A 26822-nucleotide genomic window follows, 5' to 3' on the forward strand; every position below is an offset into this window, starting at 1 on the left:
TGGGGGCAGTGCCTGAGGAGGAAATGGGAGATTCAAGCAAGGTGTTAGCCTGAAAAACAAAGAGGTTTTAGCAAGAAAAATATTCACAAACTGTGAGACTTGGGCAAGCTGCTTAACCTCTCTAAGCTTCGATTTTTCTGTACTAAAAAAAATTAATTAAATACCAACTCACAGGGCTTGTGTGAAAATTAAATGGATAATTCACATAGCTTTTCATACATATTTTCCATTATTATTAACAACTAGAAAGTGGAATTAACTGCCTTACGAATCAGTTTCTCAATCTGTTTCGGCAGAGACCGGTTTACCCCCAGGTATTAAGGGACTGCTACTTGAGGAGAAGACAGGCAGTAGATGACTCTAAGATCTCTTCTAATTCAAAGATTCACTGAAAATATGCAGCTGTATCACCTTCACCAGGGTGTGAATGATGACATCAAGGTGGTCACTATAATCTTTTAGCCTGAATCCTAATCACTAAGTTGGCAGCAAAAGGGGGTAAGGTGGCCAAGCAAATGCTCCGAGACACAGGGTCTCCAAAGCGGGCTTTGCATAAATGCAGACCACCTACCACCACCATGGGAATAAAATTCCAGAGGCTAGAGAGGGCTCACTTCACATTAGGGAAAATAGCTATAAAACATCAATAATAGTCCCAGGCATGTGTAAATGTTCGACAGAAGTTAACTCCTATTATTGCTATTATCACATCATGGAAGTAGACTCCAGGAGCTATCACAAAAATAAGTTTCAAGTACTATAAGCTTTTAGGCACCCTATATACCTTAATACAACTAACAAACTGTAGGGTCTCCAGATTTCACTAGAGATCATTCTCCAGAACATTCAAATTTCTTCAGTCAGCTGAAGCATGATTAAGAGGTCTTAACACAAATACATTTTGATTTGATTTATTACCACCGTACCAAGTAAAGCATCTGCCCATCAAAGATGAAACAGGCCTAAGTGACCACAGTGCTGACTGAGTAGACACTCAATAAACAGCTGGGAAGGAGGGACTCCTAGGAGAAGGAAAAAATCCCCTCCCCTCAAACAGGATGGGTTATGTCTGGGTTTCCTAGTAGTTTTGATCTGTATATCCATGGTATGCTGGGATCCCAAAACAATATTCACTTCTTAACAGATAAAAACCCAAAGGGAGTGGATGTGAGTAGAGAGAAGGAACGGTTTTTCATGACTCTTCCCCCACACTACTACAAAATAATGCTCATTTTCTTCCTGACTTCCCTTTAGATTAATACGCAGGCAGATATATAAACAAAACAAGATTTTTAGAATTTGTCTATAGGTCTCGTGAAATATTAAATCTGACAGGAAGAATGGTTTATATGATGTTTAACAGTCATATAGGCACTTACAAAATTAAAATTTATTAGCTTAATAAACATATACAATACACTCAACCTCACATGTAATCAGGGAAATGTAAACAAAATGAGATGCTATCTATAATCAATCAGAGTGGTAAATATTTTGAAAACTGATAATATTCACTGTTGGTGAAGGCATGAAGGAAAGGGTGCTTAGATACACTACTGGAAGGGGCATGAGTTTGCAGTCTTTCCAGAGAGCAATTTAGTAGTAACTATCAAAAACCAGATTATGTACACCACAGCAATTCAATTTCTAGAAATCTGCATTTGTGCTTCAGAGTATCTGTACAAAGGAGACTATTCTTCACAATATTTGTAATAGCAAAAAAGAAAAATGGAAATTGCTTTTAGAACCTTCAAAAGAGAAATAGAAAATTAAATTATGCTATATTCATGCCATAAAATACTATGCAATTAAAAAGAGCGAGAAATAGTTTAATGTAGTGTTCATAATAGGTTGTTTAATGAGGAAAGCAAGGATATACACAATGTTCCTTTGGGGAAAGGACACATAAACTGTTAAATGATTTCTCCTGAGAATTAGAATTGGTGGGCAGTGGGAGTCTATTTTACATTTATTTAAATTTTTTCGACAATAAAAAAGAAGAAAACTCCATATATTTTTATGTGTTTGTTTTCTAAGTAATACAAAGCTGCTTATCTTCTCAAATCATAAATCAGTGACTGGCGTTACAAAGAATTTTTCAGTAGTTCTGTTCAGTCAAATGTCTTAAAGATTTGATTAAGTAAATTATTTTCTCAGTCAAAAACTGTTTCAGTTGATTCAAGTACTCGGAAAAATTGAAATGACAAACATATCAACAATATTTGCTAGTGAAAAATAGAGCATGCTATTCTAAGCTTATCTCAGAGCAAAACCACTTGGGGTTTTTCTATTACATTTGGTTAATCATTTGTCAACAACAATAATTACTTTAAGAACTCTAGCCTGTTTCTAATCAATCTCCTCCCTTTATGAGGCTACCATTTAAAATGTTATTGATATCATATTAAGCTGCCAGCCATTGTGAATAAAAATTCCTATCTCCCTTTTAGCATGCTGGATCTAGACAACCTGTTCAAACACATGTTTTACTGAACCACTTCGGAAAACATATAAAAATATTAACAGAAAGATAAATAAAATCAAGTCAAATTTCTACAAAAAACTATGTGGCATTTAGCCAGTTGCACTGACCCTTCAAGTACAAAATTCACTTATCCATTATTTAAAGGTCAGCCCTACTAACAACAAAAACATTTATAGGATTCAATTAAACCTTCCAATCTTCAAAAAAGCACCAGTGCATAACTGATTTAGAAGATGATTGCTTTGCACACAAATATGTGAGATTTCTGTACATTTGAAACATTTCATTCAAACAAAACAAAAATTCCTCTAGTCATAAGATAATTATTTTCCTTAAAAAAGAAACAATCAAGAATGAAATTTGTATTAACTTAAAACTTTAGATATCAAAAATTTTACCCCAATTCCCAATTATTCCATGAATTAAGCAGGAGAAAGAGATTTTAATGAAGAGAGGGTAAATCCCATTTCAGTCAAACTTCAGGGATTTTAAACAAAAACATCTCTGTATGTAATCTGAACTCTGAACAATAATCGAAAAGAAACATGAGTAAATACTCAAGTTTTCATCCAAACATGATGCAGCTCTAGCCTTGGTGCTACATTCAACAGTTTACATAAACAAGTTTTATGGAATTCAACCTCCCTCTTATCTTCTAATATCCTTTCCTATCCAATCTTCCTCTTATTCTATAACATTTACAGAAAGTGTCGATAGGAAAATTACAAAGGCAGCATCACGACAATGTTGCTATGGTAAATTATAAATTAATTTTAATCTCCATCTTTCAAGCAGTTTGAGACATGAAGCCAAGCAAAGAAGCATCACATCAGCTAGTATTCAGGAGAATTCGAGCGGTCGGGAAACATGAGGCATTTATCACACTCAAGTTAGAAAAGGACAGCTGCATGCATATTGGAATGACATGAAAAAAACACTAATTCAGAAAGAGCTACAGGGGCCGGCCCCGTGACCCAGTGGTTAAGTTCGAACACTCCGCTTGGTGGCCCAGGGTTTCACCAGTTCGGATCCTGGGCGCGGACATGGCACTGCTCATCAGGCCATGCTGAGGTAGCGTCCCACATGTCACAACTAGAAGGGCCCACAACTAAAAAATATACAACTATGTACTGGGGGGATTTGGGGAGAAAAAAAGCAAAAAAAAAAAAGAACTAGGGATAACTTTCCATGGGGATATTGGTTAATTCAAAACTTTCTAACTTCTGAAATGAATATTTTAAACAAATTAGAAAGAAATATAGAAAGGAAAACATGATCCTTAAATAGTGTATCTTTACATTAATATTTCAGAGAACGTAAATAGTCTATCTACAAAGCATTAAATGAACCAAATTTGACACCAGTATGAAAACAAAAATACCAAGAGAAAAAAAAGTACACCAAGAAAAACCAAATTTACGAAAGTTTAATAACCAAATAGAAGTATTTTTAAATAACAATTAACTTTATTCTAAAAGCATACAATATAAAAATTCACAACTCATATTTACCATATTCATAATCTTATATTTACTATACAGTTAAAATTTAAACTTCAAGCAATATATTTATACTAAAAAAATCTTTTGAATAAAATTGTCTTCAAGGCTGATTTTCTTACCAAAGATTCTGCACCATATTAACACTGAAGATCAATCCTCGCTGAGTTTATATAACAATAAAAAATATTTTTATGATCTTAAGATGTACTTTTTCTATTAGGCTATCCATTTATGATAGTTTGAATTAAATACACATTTGAGACTTGCCAAAACAACCAACAGTACAATTATAGCTTGAATATTAACAAATTATTTAGGCACACAAATAACTGAATGAGAAAGATGGGTGCTTACCATCATACTACTATATGATGAAACACTAACCCTAGCATACTTTTTTTTTCTTGCTACTTCTTACATTTCCTTTCAAATATATTTTCTATTAAGAATAAAATCAATTTATGAAATTTGAGTTGCTCCACTTGGGTCATTTCAAAATGCAAAAAAATATTTATTTTGATTTTTTTACTTACTTCCCACTAGATATAAACTAAAACATTACTATAGCACATTATTTATAGTAAAAAGTTTTATAAGAACAGTTTATTTTGGAGCACTAATACAAAGGCCATTTATTATGTAAAAAAAATGTAACTAACAAAAGGTAACATCAACTACAATGTGGCACCATGTTATATAAACAAAAGAAAGTATAGTAATAACAGTACACTCCACAGAGGTTTAGGAACTACATAAAACACACTCAAAGCTATTCACAAATATGCTGTGACTATTGGGGTTGGCCAACTTTTCTGTCAAGGGCCAAACAATAAATATTCTCAGCTCTGTCACATGTTCTCTTTCCTCTTCTTTCTTTCGTTTTTTTGGGGATAAGGGGAATTGTTATTGTTATTATAACCCTTTAAAAATATAAAAACCCTTCTTAGCCATACAAAACAACCCAAACAAACCAGGTTGTGGTCCAGATTTGGCCAGTAGGCCATAGTCCAACCCCAGGATCCTTTCAGAATAACTATTCATTTTATTTGCTTCAGAATATTAAAGATGAAAGATGTTTTTAAATGCCCAATACTATATTTCTAAAGGAACAATTAATTTCACTAAAAGTGAGGATATACTTATAGTAATTACAAAAGACTACATATTTTATAATTTAAATATAATAGAAATCCTTCCCATACACATTAAGCACATTAGAATCAGATTTCAATCTGCCAAATTCAAGAATATTATCAGTTGAGAAAAACTAAAACACTAGATTCCAGCAAATATTCCACCAGTTAAAGACAGGAAAATAAATTTCTCAGGCACAAAAATATTGCTGCAGGAAATGATTAAAATATATTATCTGTCAAACTGAAAGGTCAATTACTCTTTAAAACTGCATGAGGATTTAAAAGACATGCAACCTAGAAACATCAGAATGTAGTTTACTTTCTATTGAACACTACAGATTTTCATTCTTTAAAGGCAATGTATTTTAAAATATAAAGATTATGATTGAGGTAAAGTAAGATTAGACCTTAACAGGCTATACTCATGAATTAAACAATGCAATTTTGTATTTTAAATTTCTAAATGACACACAAATTACAAGGGAGGAAATTAATATTATTAAGTTCAATTGATATGGGACCCAATCATACTCAAGCATCCAATGGTTAGATCTCAGCTGTTTTGTGAAAACATGACTGGTTATCTGTAGGGGAAAAGCTCAAGAGCCCAAACGACACTCTTAATAAATCTCACAGCACTTAGTATCTAAGCCACACATTTGACACTTGATTATATTTGGGTCAAATGCAATATACACTGTGATGTTTCACAGTATTACTTAATTCCCCCAACAGTTTAAAATGGTTATTCCCACCTAAAATGTAAGTAACCTTAACTGTCACTCTCAGAAGCAAGCATAATGCTAAAAAAATTTGTAGGTACACAAATATTTCTCAAATAAATGAGTAAAATTAATTAGTATACACATATGGTCTCTTCCAGGGCAACCTAACCCAGCACTGAACCTTTGAATATGGCAACCAAAGACAGGTGTGACTCAGTCAGCTTTTCCTGTCAATTATTTCCCTAAAATCAGTCATTTTCTATTTCCAGGACCGCCACACCAGTTCAAAGCTTTATCTTTTCAGGTTTGACAAATATATCATGGATTCTTCACTGTTCTTAACTGCATTCTGCATACTTTACTGCTAGCTTAATCTTCCTGACTCAAACCTTTGCTCATGCCATGCCCTAGCTCAAAATCCCTCAACGATTCTCCTCAACTTTACACAATTAAAGGCTATACTGTGCAACGTTCCCAGTAAGCTTCTCCAAGGCCTACTCTCAACCTGCCTCTCCAACTTCACAATCACTGTCTCATAGGCATGCTGCACATTCTGCTCACGTCTATACTTCTTGTTTTCACAAATATCAAAATGCTATGCTTCTACTTTCTACTCTTCCAAATCCCACTAACTCTGTCCAACCTTCCCTGAAAGTCACTTGAAAGTGAACTAAAACTAGCATTTACTGGTGACCCACTGTGTTAAGCTCTCTGATAGGCCCAGCAAAGGATAGATACGAAGATGAATAAGGATTCTAGCTTCTCAGAAGGAATATACGATCAAGTGGAGAACAGAAGACACACATAACTGTAATTTAACATGGAATATCATAAATATCATTAAAGATACAGAAGCAAAATTACAATGGAATTCTATATTCAGGGAATAAGAGATCACTTCTGACTGGGGATAAGTAGAGGTATCATGAGGAAAATGTCATTTAAACTGAGAATTGGACACTGGCTTCAAAAAGGAGAGATGGTAAGAGCTTCACAAGTAATGGAAATAGCTCGAGAAAAGACTAGAAACCTACAGCAATCAGTGCTCTTATAATTCATTTGGCAATTCATCATATACTGTTTTGATGAGTTGTTTAGATCATTTTTTGTTTGGCTAATATTGTATATATCCTTAGTGAGCTATAAATTTGTAAAATAGGGGGAGTAATAGTACCTATTTGCACAGTTATGGTGACAAGTGAGAAAACGTGTATGCACAAGTCGCTGTTATGTAACAGAGGCTTGAAAAATGATAGTTTCCCTCATTTTTGGTACACAATTCTCTCTGATAGGCAGTTCTAGGATGGGCCCCAAGATTCCTGCCTCCTTGTGTATACATCCTGTATAATCCCTACCCCTGAGTGTGGATGGGACATATGAATGTAATAGATGTCATGGCTGTGATTTGGTTGTATTATATGACAAAGGTGAAGGGATTCTGCAGATGTAAGGTCCCTAACCAGTTTGACTTTGAGTTAATCAAAGGGAGACTATCCCAGATGGGCCTGAACTAATTAGGTAAACCCTTAAAAGAGGGCTGTGGCCTTCCCTTAAAGAGATTCTCCTGCTGCCTTGAAGAAGCAAGTCACCATGGTGCTACAGCTGCAAGGAAATAAATTTTGCCAACACTCACATGAGCTTTGAAGAGAACCCCAACCCTCAGATGAGACTGAAGTCCCAAGCAAAACTTTGATGGCAGCTTCATGAGACCCTGAAAGAGGACCCAGCTAAGCCATGCTCAGACCCTTGATCCATGGAAACTGTGAGATAATAAACATGTGTGGTTTTAAGATGCTAAATTTTTTGGTAACTTGTTATGGAGCAACAGAAAACTAATACACTCTCTCCCTGCCCTTTCTCACAAATACTTCCCCTTATCAAATATATTTTTAATCATTTTAATTTGTTGAAATAGATAATGTAAAAATTCAAGAATGAAACAATATTATAAAGTCCTTTCTCTCTCACTCACACACACACACACACACACTTAACAAATATAAAGAGTAACTGAGGGGCTGGCACCGTGGCGTAGTGGTTAAGTTCAGCGCACTCTGCTTTGGTGGCCTGGGTTCACCAGTTCAGATCCCAGGCGCAGACCTACAGCACTCCTCAGCCATGCTGAGGCAGCAACCCACATATAAAGTAGAGGAAGACTGGCACGGATGTTAGCTCAGGGCTAATCTTCCTAAGCAATAAAGAAAAAGTAACTGAGTAGCAAAAAAATAGTATCTAGCATTCTAAGATTATTTTAGTGGAACATATTTCCTCACCTGTAAAATGGATATAATAATAGTATTGACCTTATAGGGTTGATATGAGGATTAAATGAATAATATAAGTAGGCAATTTAAATCCTTACTACTCAAAGTGTGGTGTAACCAAGAGCAGTGGCATCTGATACAAGAATTTTTTTTAGAAATGCAGATCAGGCCCCAGCCCAGACCTAAAAAATAAGACTTCATTGTAACAAGATCCCCAGGGAATGCATGTGCACATTTGAAGTTTGAGAAGCACTTCTCTAAACAGTGCTTGCCACATGTAAGTGCTATATGATCACGACATTTTCTTAAAAAATTCATTTCTTTTCTATATCTTCTATCTTCTTTTCATCTGAATATAAAAAATTTTCACTTGCAAACTGGTTCCTCTAGTAAAAGCTGTTTGTGATTGCCCTTTCTTCAATAAGACTATGAATTAAGAAATTACAAGAAAATAAACCTCTAGTTGAGTTTGAGACTATTTTGCTCACTGGTTATAATGAGTTAGAAGTAGTCTTAGACAGCTTACAGTCACTCAAATCAAGGGGAAAAATTTTTTTAAATAGAATTTTAAACAATTCAAACACAGAAACAAAAAATGCAGATTATACTAAACATCAAAAGTACAAACAAGGGTGAAGCTTACTAATATTACTATGAATCTGGGCTTTTACAATTACTTGGGCATGTGTGTTAAAGGAAAACCCACTGTATGTGCCATCTGTTGCCTTCTTGTAACTTGCCATCCATGTTACAAGTAACTATACAAGTATGAGGTCAACAAACAGAAAGCCATTTTGAAATTCAGATGAAGCAATACAAAGTACATCTCACGTTCCAAAAGCAGGAGCAATTCACAACATGTGAGAGTATATAAAGGTGACACGGTAATTTAAAAATAATCCCTATAATGTTGTATTGATTGACTTAACTTTCTGCTAAGATTCCTTGCATTCAAATTAATAGCCTTTAACACACCTCATTTTTTGAACAGCATTTGAAAAATATGCAAAGGTATCTTAATTCATTTTACTTTAGATCTTGCCCAGAAAATTAAGAGCAATTTTAGTCCTTTTAAATCTGTATCCCTTTTTATTAAATTACAGGCTAAGGTAAGACATTTTAGAGTGACTTGAACTTTCACTTTTGCTTTGACAGGCAAATTGTTGAAAATAATTAAATAAAAGAATACTCCAATTCCCCTCAGCAGGAAAACATCTCTACGCCACCTCCAGCTCTAACTTTTGATGGTTGCGGTGACAGAAATGTCAATTACAGAACTAATAATAAAGTGTTGAAAATGTATGAAAGACTTGACTTATAAAAGAAAAGAAACTATTACTTCCTACTCTGATTTTTGTAGCTTTTTTAACATATGTGATGCTAATAGATTTTCAAAAGACAAGGTGACATCTCAAATAGTGAAAAATTGTTAAGAACAGAAGTAAAACAATTTTAGAGAAAAACAGAAATCTGATGATGTGTTCTTATTCAGACCATATATATGAATGAGAAATTGAAAATTTTATGTTTTTCATATTTTCAAATTCAATTCCATAAACGTTACTTCTGTTTTTCTAGTCTTTCTATTATTGAATCATTTTGAGGCATTATAAAGGAAAAATATTCATGCATTTATTATTATATTTATTATAATATTATACTATTTTTATGTATTGTTTACTCATATATTATTCTTCATACTATTTACTGAGCAAGCAAGATCACAATGAGAAGGTAGCATCTGAGGAAAGATTAGAAGGGGGGGGGGGCAAGAACCAGGTGGCAATCTAGCAAAAAAAAAGAGTTCCAGCCACAGGGAACAGCAAGTGCAATAGCCCAGAGGCAAGAGTACACCTGGTATGTCTGAAGAATAGTAAAAGGACAAGCGTGGAATTTGCGAGGCAGAGTGGTAGGAAACGAGGTCAGAAAGGTAAAAATCAGAGAGCAAGATCACATATGGCGGTGTAAATCACGGGAAAAGAACTTTGGTTGACTGAAATGAGAAGCTGTCACCCAGAAAAGTCCCTAAAAACATTTTCCATGTCTAATGCTTTGTTTTCAAGTTGTGCTTGCTTACAGGAACCAAGGCAGAACACTGCCAGGAGACCAAACCACAGAACTGGTCCAAACCAGAAAGGTCCAAGATGGCAATGAGGTGCAGTGTGCAAAAGGTACAGTGTGCAAAAGGTGCTATCTGCAAGAAAGAAAGATCTGCGCGTGCCCCAACTGCACGCAGCGCCCCAGCGATGACGTGGAGACCCCTTCCCCTTCATATCCCATAAGAACCCTGCTCACCTCCCCTTTGGGGAGGAGGTGTTTAGAGCACAAGCTCTGCCTCCTCCATGCACTGATCAATGAATAAAGATTCTGCTCTGCCATCCTGAACCTGGTCTCTTTCTACTGGCGTGAGCAACCTGGTGCCAGCAGCTCTGAGCAAAAGGACCCACTTGCGGGTCACCAGTCCCTTGGGTACCAAAACCAACAGAGGATTTTAAGAAGATAAGTAATGTGATCTGACAAATTTCAAAAGGATGAGTATGGCTGGTGTGTGGAACACAGACTAAGGAGGTGGGGACAAGAGTGGAAGGCAGGAGACCAGATAGGAGGTACTGCAGTAATCCACTATAAGAAATGATACGGCTAGATAGAGGTCAGATTCTGGATTCCAAGATTTGGAGCCTTGGAGCTGCTACTTGCTAACAGAGGATGACTAAAGGCTTGGTTGTGAGAGAATCAGCCTTCAGTCATTTACTCCTTCTAGAACACAGATTCTCTCCACAGAAAAGAAAAGGAAGCAAAACCATTTAGGAGACAGAATTCTGGAAACACGTCTCCATCATACACATGTAAGGCCTCACAGCCAGCATGGATGTGTGATTAGTTAGGGCCCCTTCTGGTCTCTCCTCAGTGTGTGCAGAGCCTTACACATGCACACAGCCTGCCAGACCACCAGCGATATGTAGGATCTTAAGAAGGCCCATGCATTCCTTAAATATACTCTTTAAAATTCTGGCCAATCTGTGGCTTTCCACAGCCAGAACTACAACCTCATGAAACTTGCAACATTGGCCATCCCATTCTTTTGCCACAAAAATCACTACTGTTTCCAACAACATTCCAGAGGTATCGGATTTTTCTATATTTGCTGCAAATAAAGTGAGCCGCTTCCGGCAGCGAAAGCAAAGCTACTAGTTTTCACAGCTTGCCCCACCCTGATAAAACTACAATGACAATAAGTCAGTCGTGGGAATGAGCACAATGGGAGTAGCATCAGAAGCCAAAACACGAGACTGTTCTTACCCAAGGTTCAGTAGTTTTTCTTGAATAAATGTTTCTCAATTTTTTGTATAACTTTGGTCACTTTCTCAAGTCCTGAACTGGCTGGTTTTTGACAATTTTATCAGTTTTTTGGTAAGTGGATTTGCCAAGCTCCTCACTCAGCCACTCTGCATTAAACACGTTTTAAATATAATTTGCCTGAGCAACATACTAAAAAATGTCATAGAAAATATTTTGAAACATTTCTAAGTGTAGAAACTGCTAGTACGTTAAAATTATTATTTTCTTTTGACTGTTAACATGCCTTTGTTGAAGAGCTTATTCGGGTGGACTTAAGTGGAAGAAGCCTCTAAGCAGAGTAAACAGTATTTGCAAAGACACAAAAGCTTGTCAGGGATCTGTATGGTTAAGTGTTGGGTGGGTAACTCCTCTCTATTTTTAGTTCATTCCAACTACAGATGAGCTCAAATCTCTTAGATCCTAAAAATGCCCTTTCTTGGTCAGATATAACCCAGTGTTTTTAGTCCAATCTCTTTCCTCTTCTTTTCATCAACTTTCTTGAAAGAATCGTTAGAACACTGTTCTCCCTTCCTTGCCTCTAGTCAATCCTCAATCCACTATAAGGAGGCTTCTTTCTCAACTTTATTAAAATCACCCTCATAGGGGTTCAGTAACCTCTCAAATTTACCAAATCCAATTAACAATTTTTGGTCCTTATCATATTGAACCTCCCTGTTCCATTTGATAATACTGCTCATCGCTCCCTCCTCACACATCACTCCTTAGTCTATTACTACACTGTCTTAGTTCTCCTCATATTGTTCTGATCATTTTTCTGCATATCCTTTAGCTGGGCTTTCTCTTTCCACTTCTACTCCTTAGATGTTAGTGATCTCCTAAACTCTACTTTTAACCCACTTCTCCAACATTTTCCCCCAAGGAAATTTCAGTCATTCTCATTGCTTCATGCTGATGACGCTTAAACCTTTCTCTCCAGCTATAAAACTTCTCTCACAGTTTGCCTATTTCTAGTAACTGGAAAATAGTTCCACTTTAATGTTCCACAGTGAGTTCAAACTCATCAATGTCTAAAGTTAAATGAGTCTTACCCCCACCCCCAAACCCACTCTTCCACCTTTCGTGTTCCCTATCTCATTTGCTGGCACCAAGATCATCCAGTCACCTAAGCTAGAAACCTAGATATAACCTGTGATTCTTTTTCCTCCCTTCTCTTCTACTGCCCATGACATCCAATTAACTTATAAGCCTCACTGATTTTACCTCCAATATATTCTCAAATCTATCTCTTCTGCCTTACATTTTGAGGTAGCCATTTTGACACAACTGTGTCAAAAGAATTCTGTCAAAACGGTCACGTCAAAAATGAAGCTTGAGGGGCCGGTCCAGTGGCGCAGCAGTTAAGTGTGCACATTCCCCTTTGGCAGGCCATGGTTCGCTGGTTCAGATCCCTGGTGCAAATATAGCACCGCCTGGCAAGCCATGTTGTGGGTAGGCATCCCACATATAAAATAGAGGAAGATGGGCAAGAATTTAGCTCAGGGCCAGTCTTCCGCAGCAAAAAGAGGAGGACTGGCAGCAGATGTTAGCTCAGGGCTAATCTTCCTCAAAAAAAAAAAAAGAAAAGAAAAGAAAAGAAACTTGAGCTCAATTTAGCTCTCTGCTAAGACTAAAAAATGATGGCCTTTCCAATGCTTGCCCACATGATTTTAAGATCCTGGCAGTGGATGTTTCTGAATAATTTGCTGATTAATAATGAGCCAAAACTGGGATCATTTGGTTTGCTACTTACTTCTAAATGTTATCAGTTTTCTAGTAATGTTGTTTTCCAAAATAAATCTTTTCCATTAAAGTGTACATCTGCACAACTTTCAAATCTCATCACCCCTAAAGTAATTATCACTGGATCAAAAAACACCTTTCCAAGCCTTGAATGACACTGAATAATACGTCAGACAAAACACAAGGGAAATAAACTAAAGGTGTGCTTGTGTGTCTGAAAGACTTCTTTCGAAGAGAATATTTTGGTTTCCAATAGATTTTTCTACAACACGTCCTTTAAAGAAGGATGAGTGGCTTCTGCCTAACATAATTTAAATATTCTATATGTAAAATTCCTTTTTAATGCACTAGCTTATCTGCATGCATGAAATCACTCTTCAAAAATGCTTTCACATAAAACAATGCTATTTGGAAGATAGGGTTTCATGTTATATTTTCATATTATATTGCATTATGTCCTTCTATCCAAAGTCTGTGATCTTAGACAGACCTAGAATATGAAAGACTAGAATATCTTGTCTGTAAAGGGAATATTAAAAATACTACCTCTTAAGCAATCAGGAGTGGCATGATATCAATTCACTGGTTTAAAGAAGAATACCTTGATTTTGTGTGTCATGAAAATTCATGGGGCTTCAGGGTGAGAGAGAGATAGGTTTGAATTCTGCATATTATACTTATTAGCCCTATGACCTCGAATGACTGACTTAAAAATTTTTAGTCTAGTTCCTCATATGTAATATAAAGATGATAACAGTTATTTCTTAGGGCTAAAGTGAGTAAAATATGAAACTAGGTCTCTGAACATCTAATATATTATACACCACAAAGCAGATACTTAATCCATGTTAATTAGTTATCCTTCTTTTAAGTTAGTGGATAGAAGTGAGGAATTTCTATTTACTAAATTAGAATAAAAGGCATACTTATGTGATACTAAACTGTAGAATGCATTCTTATTGAGTAGCGCATGTCATTCTATTATTTTTGTTCTCTCCCAATTTTAGTTCCATATATTTTTCAATTCTAAAAGGAACAGCATTCTTGTAAGACATTACCTGAAATCTTGTGATCAAATAACTTTTGCTTGCCACACCTGTTTACTCTTCTTCCTAAGCACACAGCTCAATTACATTCCCCAACCACCCCTATGGTTCTTGTTTAGCAAAAAAGAATGTGACAGCTTCCAGATCTAGCCCATAATTCTCCTGCGATTCCACGATCTGATGTCTGGTCTTTTCCTCTTTCTGTTGGCTAGGATGCAGACGACAACAGTGTTCCTGAAAATCTCGTATAGAAGATAGTGAAGTCACACAGTGGAAGTAAGCGCTGAACTCTGTGATCAACAGAATACTATGGAAGCAATGTTGTGTGACTCCAAGGCTAGGACATAAAAGGCCTTGCAGCTTCCACCTTGGTCTCTTGGATTGCCATGTGAGGCAAGCTAGCCATTAAACCATAAGGACATCCAAGCAGCCCCTCTGGGGAGGCCTATGTGGAGAGGAAACAAAGTTTCTTGCCAACCACCAGCATCACTTTGGCAGCTATGTAAATGAGGCCCTTGGAAGCTTCTCCAAGCTTCAGCCCCACCCAGTGAAGTCTTCAGATGACTATATCCCCAGACAATATCTGAGTCTTCATAAGAAACTCTTAGCCAGAACTGCCCAGACAACCCACTCCCTAATTCCTGAACCACAGAAACCATAAAAGATAATAAATGTTTTTTCTTTTTTAAGCCAAAAAAAAAAAAAAGAACTCTGACTTCTACCACCAACCATACCTAAAAATTTAAATAGATCACAGACAAATCATTAAGGAAAACACTGACAAATTAGACTTCATAAAAACTAAACTTTTGCTCTTCAAAAGACATTGTTCAGAAAATGAAAAGGCAAACTACACAGAGGGAGAAAATAATTGCAAAACATATCTGAAGGACTTTTATCAATATATATAAAAAATCTTAATAAGAAGATATTTGACTCAATTTAAAAATGGGCAACAGACTTGAAAAGACTCTTGACCAAGAAGATATATAAATGAAAAGACGCACAACATCACTAGTCTAATTTCACTAGAATTAGAGAAATTCAAATGAACATCACAAGATACCACTATATACTCACTAGAATGGCTAAAATTTTAAAAAGTGACAAAGCCAAATGTTAATAAGGATACAGAGCAACTGACTCATTATGTTGCTGATAAGGATGAAAAATGGGACAGCTACTTTGAAAAACAGCTTACTGGTTTCTTATAAAGTTAAACAGACACTTACTGTAAGAGCCAGTCACTCCACTCCTAGGTATTTACCCAAGAGGAATGAAAGCATATATTCACCAAAGACTTGTACTCAAATATTCACAGCAGCTTTTTCTTAATAACCAATAGTTAGAAACAACTCAAAAGTCCATTAACTGGTAACTAAATAAATAAGCAAATTGTGGCATATCTTTACAACAAATTACTACCCAGCAATTAAAAGGAACCAACTACTCACACAACATGGATAAATCTCAAAAGTATTATGCTCTGTGAAAGATTCTATATACAAAAGACTATGTACCAAATGGTTCCATTTATATGAAGTTGTAGAAAAGGCAAAAACAGTGTGACAGAAAACAGATCAGTAGTTGCACAGCTAAGAAGAAAGGACAGACTGAAATGGGACACAAGGGAAATTTGGAGGGCTAATGGCAATGTTTTATATGATGGGAATTCCGGTAGTGATTATACACATGTATCCATTTGTCAAAATTCAATGAACTATTCACTTAAAACAGGCATTCTATTATATTTAAATTCATACCTTCATTTTTTTATGTAACACAGAATAATATCTAGCATACAATAAGCACTCAACAAGTATTAACTTAAAATATTATTTTTATGGCAATCAAAAACAGTTATGGTTTCATAGAGAGACTGAGAATTCTAAGACGCTTTTTTCAAAGATGATACAAATTCAGAAATCTACTTTTAATAAACCCTACCCTATAAGCAGATAATAAAGGGCTTAAAATAAAGATTGTCATTTAGCTCTAGTTTCTATAAAAAGAGTATAGAGCACAGAGCCAAATGAAGTTTGACTCTCATGAGGTTGGTTAGCATCTCTCGGCAGCATTCATGTAGTAAACAGAGGAGATAACATGCTATTTCCAAAAAGTGAGTGGTTAAGTGATAAGGCAACAACAAAAAACAAGTCAAAACTGAATAATGTCAAATGAGAAGTAGGACATGACATATCACTGAAATTCTAAAAACACTTGAGAGAATCTGAAACTTCTCATTAAACACTTCAAAATACCTGAAATAAAATAAGAAGGAAAACAGTAAAGTGAGACTGTCAAATTTAAATAGTTGCATAAGTGACACTGGGGACTATGCAATCAAGGAACTAAATGAACCAAATTCTTTCCTGCATCTAGCAGAAGCTAGATTAAAGTAGCAGAGACTAGGAATAATCACCACTCCTTACCCGACCCCTTGCACACACAGACATATCTCTGAGGATTATAAGTAAAGGAGCTATACAAAGAGAGGGAACTGAATAAGGTCACTTCTTACCCTCTTCTGCTTCATCCTCCTGGGGTGACATTGGACCCCCTCCACTAGTAGGAGTGACTGGCTCCTCCTTCTCAGACTCTCGCTGTAGACTAACCACCTCATATATTGCATCTCCAGCATTGGTATGGCCTTTTCCCTCAGACTGAGAAAGATATAAACATGAGTTTCAATATTAGAAATCCAAGAGAAACACTGAAAGATACTATTTCATACGTTCATTAAAAAGAGCTGAAATGAAGAGCAACACGTCATGTTTGATCTACAGCATACCTGAAGTTCAGAAAACTTTTAAAATGCATTCTTCTTCACATGACATTCTAAATGTATGGTTCTTTTAGTATTATTTTAACCAATACAATCAAACCTACTAACCATTTTGAGAGAATTCAATTTCTTTTTATCAGAGAAACCTGAGACACTACAGATTCTAGGGCAGACTGATAAGCAAGTGATGCTAGATTCGCAGGATTCATTACCTTGCACTGAGGTACAGAGATACCAGCTACATTCATCAACTAATTCATGGAAGTAGACAGTTTTTACCTTATAAATGGTTACATTCTAAATGGCCTTTTTTTTAAGGAGGAAAAACTAAGGCAACTGCCAATTAATCAACTTAGCATGGCCTACAAAGCCCTAAACTGACCCCTGCCTCTCTCTCTCCAGCCTCATCTCACACACAAAGTTTGTTACTTCATTCCAGCCACTCTGGCCTTGTCTCTGCTCCTGGAACCTTTGAATTCTTTTCCAACTCAAGAACTTGGGACATCCTTTTCTCTCCGCCAATTTAGCTTTTCCTCCTGCTCTTTGCTAACTTGGATTCTTACCTCTAATTCACTTCTACAAAGAATCTAAACCAAGTTCCCCATGTTTTTGATTCTCATCATACCGTCCTTCCCCTTCACTGCACTTACTACAGTATAATTAGACATATTATTTGTTTAATGGCTGTCTCGTCCACAAGACAGTAAGCACCATAAGGGCAAGGACTGTCGATTTTCAATCAGAAATAATATGGTACCTGACAGAGAGTAGGTACTCAACAAATATCAGTGAAATGAATGACAAGACTAATGGTAAAGCACATGGATTTTGGAGTCAAACAGACCTGGGTCTGAACTCAAGTTTCACTACTAATAAGATGCACGGTCTTAGACAAATTACTTAACTTCACTGAGTCACAATATCTATATCAAGAAAGTGGAAATAATACCACCTCCAAATTGTTAAGAAGATTAAATATAATAATTAAAATTTATAATTTCAAGTTATAAAAATATAACTATCTTAATTATTCACTGTTTTTAAGAATTAATTCTGAACCATAAATCAAATTTCAGGTACATTTTCAAATCACTTAGCAAATAATAAAAGTTAAAATTGTCCACTGCATTAAAAATAGAGAAAAAAAAAGCCATAAAAAGTTAAGTGGTTAGATTTAAACCAACCCAATTTTTATTGCATTTCTATCACATTCAAGAAACAGAGACCTCAAACACTAGAGCAACCACTAAAATAATCATATAAAGAAATACAGTAAAAATGAAACACTAACTAAATGTCCAAATAATCCAAAAGATAGCAGAAAAGGAGAAACAGAGAAATGAAAAGCAGAAAACAAATAAAATGGTAGACCTAAACTCAAACATATCAATAATTACATTAAATATAAATAGCCAAAACATGATGATTAAACAGCAGAGAGAGATATTAAAAACAAGACACAACTACATTCTGTCTAGAAAAAAATCTATTTTAAATACAATGATATAGGCAAGTTATAAGTAAAATGAGGGAAGAAAATACATCATGAAAACACTAATCAAGAGGAAGCTGACGATATTGTATTAATGTAAGACAAAGTAGACTACCAAGCAAGAAATTACTGGGGATAAAGAAGGAGGTTGTACAACGTTAAAAGGACCAATTCAAGAAGAATACATAAGTATCTTATAAGTGTGTGCACCTAACACCAGGGTCTCAAATATATAAAGTAAAAATTGGTAGAAATGAAAGGAGATAGACAAATCTACATTTATAATTGGAGACTTCAACATTCTTCTCACAGCAATCAAAACAAAAAGTATACAAAAATTTGGCAAGGTTACAGAAGAACATAACATCATCATCAACAAGATCTGATATTTATACACCACTCCACCCAACAACAGCAGATACATACTTCTCAAATGCACATGGAACATTAACCAAGACAAATCATTTCCTGGGTATAAAACAAACTTGAAGAAAGTTTTAAAAATTGAAATCACAAAAAAACACGTTTTGGGGACAGCCCAGAGGTGTAATGGTTAAGTCTGCACACTCTGCTTCAGTGGCCCAGGGTTTGTAGGTTTGGATCCTGGGCACAGACCTACACACCCCTTGTCAAGCCACAGGGATAATATTCCTCAAGCAAAAAGAGGAAGATTGGGGGGCCAGCCAGTGGCGTAGTGGTTAAGTTAGCATGCTCTGCTTCAGTGGCCCAGGGTTCGCAGGTTTGGATCCTGGGCGCAGACCTACACACCACTCATCAAGCCATGCTATGGTGGCATCCCACATAGAAAACAGAGGAAGACTGCCACAGATATTGGCTCAGAGACAATCTTCCTCAAGCAAAAAGAGGAAGATTGGCATGTCTGTTGCCAATCTTCCTCACCAAAAAAAAAAAAACAAAGAGAGAGAAGAAGATTGGCAACAGATGTTAGTTCAGGGCCAATCTTCCTCACTAAATACATATATATGTTTACTGACTATAATACAACTAAATTGGAAATCAGCAACAGAAATATATCTGAAATAATCCCTAAATATTTGGAAATAAAATAACACACTTCTAAATAATCCATGGATCAAATTCAAAGGAGAATGCTCAAATTAGAAAATATTTTGAATAGGACAAAAATGAAAATAGAAAATCAAAATCAGTAGGATACATCTAAACAGTGTATATAGGGAGATGTCAAGTTATAAGTGCTTATATTTGAAACGAATCATCCAAAAGTCAATAATCTACAAGATTATTACAAGAAAAGAAAACCACAGGCCAATATCCCTTATAAACAAAAATCCTCAACCAAATTTAGCAAATCAAATCCAGCAATATATATACAAAATAATATATCACAACCAGTGGGGTTTATCCGGGAAACGCAAAGATAGTTCAACATTGGAAAAATCAATGTAATCCACCACAGACTAAAGAAGAAGGACCACATGATCCTATCAATTAATGCAGAAAAGGCATTTGAGAAAATTCAGCATTCACTCATTCATGTTAAAAATTTTCAGTAAACTAGGAATACAAGGGAGTTTTCTCAACCTGATAAAGCATATCTATGATAGACCTGAAACTAACATCATACTTAATGGTAAAAAGACTGAATACTTTCCTCCTGAGACTGAGAACAAAGCAAGGATGTACACTGTCACCATTCCTACTCAACATTGTATGGAAGTCCTAGCTAGTACAATAAAACAAGAAAAAGAAATAACACACAGATTGGAAAGGAAGAAATAAAACTCTTCTTACTTACAAACAATATATTTCTTTGTCAGGGGTAGAAAAACTCTTTCTATAAAGGCTAGAATAAAAATATTTTAAGCTTTGCAAGCCAATATGGTCTCAGTCACAACTACACAACTCTGCTATCGTGGAAAAGTGTTACAATAGTGGTAAAATATTTCATCTGCACTTAGTTTCCTATACAAGCATAATTTTCTCTGCTACCATGATCTCATGTACACCTAAACATTCTATCCAGCAATTGAGTTTCAAATATGGAATTTTTTTTATAAAAAATACTTTTTATTGCCAATATCCATATATTTTTAGATAACTAAAAATCAATCTGTATTTCTAAAATAAATTGCCTGGTTCATGTTAGAATTAATTATAGCACTTAGCAACATGCAAATACATGGTGGGTGCTCAATAAATTTGGTTGACTAAGTCATATTACAAAGATTCATTAAACTTACGTAAATAAACTCAAATTTTTTTCAAAATAGTACATTATCATCAAATACAAACTACAATATGCTGTTATCTCTGCTTATAAACCCTCTGAAGCCACAGGTCTCAACACTGGCTATAAATGAGGAAACCAGACCTGGGCTTTTAAAATTTTAAACACTAATGCCTACTAGTCAGAATCTTTAGGGTGGGGTCCAGGAATCTGGATTTTTTTTAAAGGGCCACAAGTGATTCTGATGCAAAGCTAAATTGTGAACTACTGCCTATAAGACCTTTTGTTTTTAACAAAAATGTCTATGTTTAAAAGTCATAAATCATATAACAGAATCAGATACTCTTACCAAGATGCAGATATATATAATCACATGGAAAATAGAAGTTTGCAAGGAACTTCTATTTGCTTCTGTACAACTGAAGGTAAAGAAAGCCAATCCTAAACAGAAGTGTAAAGTTAGCAGAACATTTGCTTCCCACAGCCTTTTATTTTCCCACAACCTTATAAGTACCCCTCCAACCTTACTAATTTTCATCTTTCTGCAATTAGAACAGTTATTCCTGCTATTCAGTTACTCTTGGTTATTTTTTTCCAGTTTTATTGAGATATAATTGACATATAACATTGTATAAGGTGAAGGTGTACAACACAATGATTTCATATATTGTATATATTACAAAATAATTACCACAATAAGTTTAGTTAGCATCCATCTCCTCACGTAGTTACTCTTGGTTATTTACTGATTATACTTTGATTTAAATAGGTTTAAATCAGCATCTATCTTTAAAAGAAAATTTTCCTTTTATGCTTTTTAACTCTAATAATTGGTAAATGGATTGTCTCCAACTGAAAGGAATGTCAAGGCACCTGAAAGCAAGGGAAAAGAGCTTTTGGAGGAGTGTAAAAAAACATTATTTTAACATTAAACCTACATTTAGCGTAGAGCCCAAAGCAAGCCTAAAGGAGGCTGTGTTAGGACAAGGGTCTAAGGGCAGCTTCTTCTACCTCCAGCCTGGCTCATGCTCTCCGAGAGAAGAAAGAAGAGGTGGCTCACTTTCCTCTAAGCCATAGGAGCTCACAGCAATGCTCCTATCACTGTTATGAACTCCTGTCAGGACCTGGAGCCTACCCTTTTCTTACAGGCAAGACTTCTCCCTCCAAACTATCCCTCAACTGAAAGCACAAGACAGGAAGATGGCCTCTGGAGAACAGATTTGTCAAGAGAGAAGTTTTTCTTTCCTCTTAACACTTGACCTACAGTCTCACTTCGAGTCTCTCTGGCATTATGACTGTCTCTCATTTCACTGTAACTTCCCCCCTCTCCTGTTTCTTGATACTCCTCTCTTTGCTGAATCCTAATTCTATTCCTAGCAGACCCCAAAGGCAGGTAAAATACTTAGAATAGTGCTCAATGCACAGTAAGCGCAATATAAGTGTTACTTCTGGTTACTGTTTTGTGCGGTTAGATGATATAATACTTTGGGGCAGGAGACAGTCTAACTGTGGTACAATATGCAAGTAACATTCCGGAATAACTAAGAAGCAAAAGTGGTTTCCAATCCTATTCTAGTGCTACTCTGGAAATCTTCCAGAACAAACAGTTACAATGGTAATAATAATAACGATAGCAAGCATTCAATCCTGACAACAACCCAAGCTCATCCAAGTCTTAGGACTTTGCGTTAACTGTTCTCTTGAAAGGTCATTCCCTGGATCTTCATATCACTTGAAGATCCTTCTCGTCACTCAGACCTCAGACATTTAAATGTCAACTCCTCAGAGAGGCCTTCCTTGACTACCCAGAATCCACCCAGTCATCAAAGCACTCTGTTACTATCTGCTATCTTGCCATCTATTTGCCTGCCTGCCTATCTCCTCCATGTATTCTCCTTACATTACAATGTAAGTACCATGAAGCAGGGACCTCGTCTGCAGCGTTTACCACTATACCCCCAATGTCTACAATAGTAATTTGTCACAGAGTAGGCACTTAAAAAATGTTTATTAAATGAATTAACAAGTAAATAAGCAAACAACTCTACACAGTAAATATTATTTTTACCTCCATTTTACACATGAAGAAGCTTAAGTTTAGAGACACAACTACCACATGGCAGAATGAGGAACTAGCCTCATGCCTAGTATCAGAATCAAATCATTAATATTTTGGCTTACCTTTCTGCCTCACTTTATAGTCTACAATGTGATAATACAGGCATTATTTTATATGCTAAAATACATTCTGTTCTCAATTTCAGCTGTACTCACAGAAAATGACACATATTTCCTCAAAGGGACTTCTTTTAACCAATACTTTGGGTCACTCTACTGCTGTGGTCCCTCCCTTTTCTAAATCCCACAGCATTTTGTATATTATTTTCATTTGTTATTTAGCATATTCTTCCTTGTAAATAGTAATTTTTATATACTTCCTTATTAATAGGAGGTGACACAGAGATCATCTGGGAGTAAGGGTTATATTGTCAACATCTTATCCTCACTGTGGCCAGTACCACAGATATCATAAATTAACTTTGAATTAACTTGACTACAACAGTCATGGAATTATGTGTGCTAAAATTATGTAGTTAATTCAAATGTCATAGAATTTTAGAGATGAAAAATACCAGTAATACTATTAGTCCACATTCTTATTTTATAATAAGGAAACCAAGGCTTACAGAGATAAAGGGACTCCTAGTAGGATTTATGTTTTATTATCTTTTGAGAACAAGCCTCATCTAACATATCTATTTCACATACAAGTTCCAAACACTTATTTCATATACTAAATCTAAAATACATGATACACATTACATATCTATACAGGAGTAGGTGATTTCTTTTCAATCAAATATAAAATTCATTATGTCTTTCAGGCCAGATGTTCCAATAACTAAACACAACATAATTTTTTATTATTATTACAGTTTAAAAATCTTCATCATAAGCTGCAACAATTTTTTCAGAAAATTTGTTCATCATGGTAATCAGATATGGTAATTGAAATTATTTAAATTATTTAAATCTTACTAATTCTACAACATACGCTTTGTATCTCAAGAAATGTCAATCTGCATTAAAATATGCTGTGCTGGCCTCAAAACACTCTGCATTTCCTAGACTAAGCTAATGTAAATAACATTTCTTAAGATTATATTTAAAATAAATATTATATAAGCATTTCTTTCTTCATAACGTGGTTTTTTCCCCTTAAAAAACTGCCTCAAATTGTTCTTTGTTGTTTATCACACATTCCCAAAATAAGCAAGAACTCAAGGGACAATTGAACTCTCTTTTACAATAACTTCATCTAATCATCTAAAATCTGCTCCTATTTTTCCTGAAAATTTCTATCCTCATATATGCCTAATTATGAAATAAAAGATCATTGAGTTCACTGAAGTAAGTGTTGCATTTTCCAAGCTCCTATCTGCATATGCTTCCACTCTTTTATGCCTAAAATAACTTCGCTGTTATCAATTTTTACTACATTTTGGCACCAGCACAAAGTAGAAAACATTTTTATGAGGAACAACACAGCTAAGAATGTTGCACACCATTATTGTGAACAAAAGCAGTTATCTCTGTTCATAGGAAATCATTTCATTTCAAAATTTGAACAAGTAGTGTTTTAAGAGTAACATCATAGTCTTAAATGCAAGAATATTATCTGGACCTAAAGAAAGTACATCTGACTATGAAATAAGCAAAATTTCATTATTATCTATCAATTATGTTGCTACTTCCCCATCATACTCAAGTAGCTCTCATTGTCACATTACTCTCCAGGAGGTGATAAGCCTTTTATTTTTATTTGTTAAATTTTCCACACAGTAAAAGAATACAAGTTATTAGACAAGAGGACTATTCCTCATTCATAGGCCACTTGGCAATGCTTTCTTAAACTCCACAGAAGCAAAACAAGGGAGAGGAATGCTAATACCTAATGAAAGGATCCCAAGTCATTGTGCTTGACATCTTGCTTTGCTTAACAAACAAATTTTAAACATATTGCTAATGAGCATATGTAAGCAAGGATTCTCTCCTTTCTGGCTTACAATTTCAAATTTTCAAATGCTAATATTTCAGAATCAATCCTTTTCACTCAACCAATAATTCCTCAAGTTTGCAATGAAGGCATATAATAAACCACTGATTTTCATTTCAGTACTCAGAAGGAAATACTACTTTATTCAATTTTCTTTCCTTTGATATAGGTCCATGATAAGACACACTTTATACTACAATACAGAGCAAATTTGATGAGGTAGCACTTAAATGTTCCCAGTGTCTTATAGTCCTTTAGGCTAAACACCACCAGCAGAATATAAAATTATTCTATGATTTTACAAATTATAAAACAAAGCAAAACAAAAACATTACTATAAAGACTGTATTCCAATCAGTTTCCTAACAAAGAATCTTGCCAGTAAACACCTTATGGATGATGGGATGTGCAGTATTTATTTTCAGTAATAGGAAAAGGAAAACATAATAGTTCACTTAATTATTTCTTAAGCAATATATTAGAGTAGCAATAGCTGATGTCACTATTTAACACAGTTTTATTTAAACTTGAGTTTAAGTAAGTCATGAGTATCTCCAACATGAATTTTATTTTGGGGTACTTTAAAACTGTCACTTAGAAAACCACTTTGAGGGTCCGGCCCGGTGGCACAGCAGTTAAGTGCACACGTTCCGCTTCAGCAGCCGGGGGTTCACTGGTTCAGATCCCAGGTGCAGACATGGCACCGCTTGGCAAGCCATACTGTGGTAGGCGCCCCACATATGAAGTGGAGAAAGATGGGCAGAGATGTTAGCTCAGGGCCAGTGTTCCTCAGCAAAAAGAGGAGGATTGGCAGCAGTTAGCTCAGGGCTAATCTTCCTCAAAAAAAAAAGAAAAGAAAAGAAAACCACCTTGAACTGACTTGATAAGCACATGAAATTTGAAGCAAGACAACTTTCCAAAATTCTAATTTTGTTTTCAGTTTTTTTGGAAGTCCTTCCATAAATTAAAAAAGAAAAAGATAATATCAAGTGATGCATAATTTCTTTTTTTATTGAGATATAGTTGACATCTAACATTGTATAAGGTGTACAATGTGTTGATTTGATACATTTATATAATACAATATGATTACCACTGTAGCATTGGCTAACACATCTATCACCTCACAAAATTACCTTTTTTTTTTTTGTGGTGAGAACTTTTATGATCCAGTCTCTTAGCAACTTCAAAGTTTATAATGCTTGATTATAACTATAATCACTACACTATGAATTGGATCTCCAGAACTTTTTTGTCTACTAGTTGCAAGTTTGTACATAATTTCTTAACTATACCATTTCAGCAGAAAGAAATTAGTTTACTTTTAAAATATCCGCTATGCCATTCCTCTAAACGTTGGCAACAAAAGGTTTTCAGCACTTGATTCCATGCTTGGTAAGGTGCTCACTCACTAGTATCCTTAGCAGAAGGGTTTGGCTTCCAAACCCAGGAAAAATAGAGAGATTGAATTTTCTCAAAAGTCTGATTTTACATATAAGTAAAATGTACCCTAATACTTTGGATTTGTACCCAGCATCTCTTTGTCCCCGGTTGCACAGGGGAGCGGGGGGCCTCAATCAACTGCAGTCTGACTTCTGCCCCAATACTTCTCTGAAATTGTCCAAGTCTTGGAGTCCAAAATCACTGTCTCTCATTTACCGATCAAATTCCTCATTAACCTCCCTGCAGTAATTGATGCTGCAGACACTCTCTCCTACTGGAAATAATTTCCTCTCTCGCCTCTCCTGAACTCATGCTCTTGTGATTTTACGCCTAGATCTGTGCTTACTCTTTTACATTCACTTGACTCAATTCTCCTCTTCTGCCCATCTTTTAAATGTCTGTATTTCCCAAGGATACGTGCTTAGCCCTCTTCACTCCTCATTCAACACTTGAACTATGGGTGATTTTATCTACTCCTATTCACATTTCTCAAGTATTAACCACTCCTAAAAATCTTTATTTCCCAAGCTTAGGATACAAATACTCAACTGCTTACTAAACCTGGGAGTCCCACAGGAACATTAAATTCAGCATATCTG

At 35.4% G+C, this 26822-nt stretch overlaps 1 protein-coding gene across 7 annotated transcripts in view; it reads right to left on the reverse strand.

Moving 5' to 3' along the window:
• Positions 1–26822, reverse strand: part of RABGAP1L (RAB GTPase activating protein 1 like) — a 668256-nt gene that overhangs the window by 520867 nt on the left and 120567 nt on the right. For all 7 annotated transcript variants that reach the window (XM_070498037.1, XM_070498036.1, XM_070498038.1 and 4 more), the window contains one exon: positions 16759–16900. In XM_070498037.1, the coding sequence (XP_070354138.1) occupies positions 16759–16900 (142 nt within the window). The remainder of the gene's footprint in view (positions 1–16758; positions 16901–26822) is intronic.

Source organism: Equus asinus, chromosome 25 (assembly GCF_041296235.1).
Source record: "Equus asinus isolate D_3611 breed Donkey chromosome 25, EquAss-T2T_v2, whole genome shotgun sequence".
In the NCBI taxonomy this organism is placed as follows: domain Eukaryota; kingdom Metazoa; phylum Chordata; class Mammalia; order Perissodactyla; family Equidae; genus Equus; species Equus asinus.